The 3,715-nt window shown below is 38.8% G+C and overlaps 1 protein-coding gene across 1 annotated transcript; it reads left to right on the top strand.

The window, feature by feature from the left end:
• Nucleotides 1-2,070: 2,070 nt before the first annotated feature.
• LOC113269428 (olfactory receptor 51V1-like) lies at nucleotides 2,071-3,015 on the top strand. Its single transcript, XM_026518317.2, has one exon. The coding sequence runs from the start codon at nucleotides 2,071-2,073 to the stop codon at nucleotides 3,013-3,015; it is 945 nt and encodes a 314-aa protein (XP_026374102.2).
• The last annotated feature ends 700 nt before the right edge of the window (nucleotides 3,016-3,715 follow it).

Here is a 3,715-nt window from a genome sequence, read left to right as displayed (position 1 = left end):
AAATCAGTCCATTTACAATAGCATAAAAAAAAAACAACACTAAGATACTTAAATGTAACTGGGCAGGTTTCAATATCTGCACGCCCATGTTCATTGAAGTACTATCCACAATATAGAAACAACCTAAGTATCTGTCTATAGATGCATGAATAAAGATGTGACATATATATATACTTATTAAAACATTATGATAAATAATTAAATATTAATAAATATTATATATAAATAAATATAAATATTATATATAATAAATATATGAATATATTTATAAATAATATTGATATTAATAAATAATATTTTCAGCCATGAGAAAGAAGAAAATCCTGCATTGCAACAACTTAGATAAATCTGAAAACATGGTGCTAAGTGAAATAAGTCAGAGAAAGACAAATATCGCATGATATTCCCTATATGTGGAATCTATTGGAGCTGAACTCAGAATCAAAGTAGAGTGGTTGTTCCCAGCGGCTGGTGAGTGAGGGAAGTGGGGAGATATTCGCCAAAGGGTACACACTCCCAGTTATAAGATTAACGATTTCCGGGGATTAACATGTAGCATGGTGATTATAGTTAATGGTACTGTATCATGTATGTGAAAGTTGCTAAGAGAATAGACCATAAATGTTCTCACTACAAGAAAAAAACATGGAAATTATGTGACAGGATGGAGGTGTTAGCTAATGTTACGGCGGCGATCATTTTGAAATATGTAAATATATCAAATCAACATTGCACCCTCAAATCTACACAAGGCTAGGAGTCCATTCTACCTCAGTAAAGCTGGCAGGAGTGGGGGGAAGAAGCTCTAATTGAGAAAGTTTGTGACTGATGAAAAACAGTTGCTCACAAACACCGAAGTCTCCAGAGCGACAGAAGGACAGAGTATCTACCTCGTGGTAGCTGGTGAGAGTCGAATGCCTGATTTGTGAAGGGAGTATGATAGAGGGTCTTAAACTCACTGATGATCTTGTTGAAAGCAAATAGAACTGATAAATGAGACATTTTTAATGTAGTTTTAAGGATTAGAGAGAACCCCTGAACCTTTCAACCTCATACCATATGAAAGCAACGGGCACTGAAAAGCGATCACGGTGAAACTGAAGACGGAGATGAGCAGTTAAGAGCATGTGCCTTTGAGTCAGTCTGCAAGGATTCGAGTCTTTGCTTACTTGCGACTTTAGCAAGCTGCTTAACCTCTCTTCAACTCGATTTTGTCATCTATAAAGCATGGCTCACAATAGTGCCTCCTCCTTAGGGTTTGTGTGATATTATCTATTTTATAATGGAAGTATAACTAACATACAGTGTTATATTAGTTTCCCTAATAGTTTTTAAACTCCTGGAACAGTGTTTGAACATCAAATGGAATATGTGTCTGTTAAATAAAACAAGTGCATTCCCCACGGATAATTCCAGATTGCAGTCAGATAATAGCTATTTTGATCATTCACTTTAAAATGTGAACAGAATATCTCTAGGGACATGGGGTCCATTTATACCCATCTCCTTGCTGATGTTAGACACTACAGCCCTCTAGCTCTCTCTTCATGCACACACTTACAAAGATACGATCTACTTTCTTGGGAGCAGAGATTCAAATATATCTTGAGTTTTTGCAACTGAGTTGAGGCTTGGGCAGTAATTGCCTGATAGAAGAGAAAAGATTGAATCACAGAACATATGAAGAGACAGACTGAATTGCATCCTGAAGGTGAAGGGTAACTACTTTTTACAAATACTCTGAAAAATTAATAGACATCTGGAAAGTCAGAATTTATCATGATCGCTAGTTGCTTGGGAAAAGACAAAACCTATTTTAGACCACTTTTTCTTTTGTCTACCCTCAATGTTTTACTAAGTAGAAATAAAACAAGATTCCTCAGAGTGGAGATGTACTTGGATAACAGATGTGAACAACAGTAAATGTGACTTTTTAGTGTAAAGAATTCTGTATTACATGCATACACCACTTTTGCTCAGATTGATCCTGTATGAGAAAACAAGTTGTATGAAAGTTACCTACCAAATGGACACAGTGCTGACTCATAGAGAGAATACTTCACATTACCCATGCCTGCTTTTCCTGCTTATGACACCAATTCCTCAAGCTTTCTCCTAACAGGCTTCCCTGGCCTGGAACGGGAATATCCCTGGCTCTCCATCCCCTTCTCCTGTATCTATGCTATGGTACTCTCAGGGAACTGCCTGGTGCTGCATGTGATCCGGACGGAGCCGAGCCTGCATGAACCCATGTTCTACTTCCTGGCCATGCTGGCCCTCACTGACCTGTGCATGGGGCTGTCCACAGTGCGTACAGTGCTGGGGATCTTGTGGGGACTCAGCCAGGAAGTCAGCCTGGATGCCTGCATTGCCCAAACTTACTTCATCCATGGTCTGTCCCTCACAGAGTCTGGAGTCCTTCTCGCCATGGCTTTTGATCGCTTTACAGCAATCTGTAATCCTCTGAGGTATACGTCCATACTAACCAGTGCCAGGATCATTAAGATTGGGCTGGGAATTTTGGTTAGGAGTTTTGCGTTCATCCTTGCTCCCATAATCCGCCTAAAGTTTTTCCACTATTGCCGTTCCCACATCCTCTCTCACTCTTTCTGCCTTCACCAAGACCTACTGAGACTAGCATGTTCTGACATCCGTTTCAACAGTTTCTATGCCTTGGCTCTGGTGATTTGTACTCTTTTGTTTGACTCCATGTTAATTCTTGTATCCTACATTCTGATCCTGCATTCTGTCTTGTCAATTGCATCCCGGGAGGAGCGGCTAAAATCCTTACAGACCTGTGTCTCCCACATCTGTGCTGTCCTGGTTTTCTATATCCCAATTATTGGTCTCACCATGGTGCACCGTTTCGGGAAACACCTCTCTCCTGTGGTCCATGTCCTCATGGGCAACATCTACATCATCTTCCCACCCCTGATGAACCCCATCATCTACAGTGTGAAGACCCAGCAGATCCGTGGCAGGATTCAGAAGTGGTTCTCCATGAAGAGAGAGTAAAACGCTTTGGATTACATAGACACGAGTGGTTTACATGTAGAAAAGTTCAGGCAGGGAGAGGGAAGGAATATATTTATTTAAGGAAGTTAAAAATAAAGCCACTGAAAAACTAAGACTTCCAGGACATGCCATTACTTGAAAGATTCGTAAGTATCAAAAATAGTAATCAATAGTAATCAAGCCCAAGTTTGAAGTTCTGATAGTAGAGTCATTCATCACATTTCGTTATTATTTCTGACTAGAGAAGTAATATTTACAGTTGTCCAGAGAAGTTGAACTTGCAAGGAATATCTACAAAGAAGTCATCCAAACACACAGGGTATATTCAACCCTGGAGGCACAATTTTATTACCACTTGGTGTGGTTGCCTTGATCAATATAGACATTACAATTGGTTTCTAACCTTAAGTGATGTTTTCAGACTGGTTGGTAGTTTGATTGAGAGTCATTCCAAAGCATCATCACCCTTTTCTTTTCATTAATTTGTCAACAGACAACTCTGTTTCCTGCTTCTCAGAAGAACTTCTATCACTTTTTTACATATCTCTAATGACTACTCAACTGACAATCTTAATTTAAGTCTTACAGAAATTTATGTCTTTTACTGTGTAGAATAAATGTTTCACTGATCTGCTTTACAGGAATTTCTTTTATCTTTTCTGGATTTGATAAATATCAGCAAGGCAAAACTTTTTTTTTT

This window comes from Ursus arctos, unplaced genomic scaffold (genome assembly GCF_023065955.2).
Source record: "Ursus arctos isolate Adak ecotype North America unplaced genomic scaffold, UrsArc2.0 scaffold_22, whole genome shotgun sequence".
Classification (NCBI taxonomy): domain Eukaryota; kingdom Metazoa; phylum Chordata; class Mammalia; order Carnivora; family Ursidae; genus Ursus; species Ursus arctos.
This window is presented reverse-complemented; position numbering and strand designations above follow the sequence as displayed.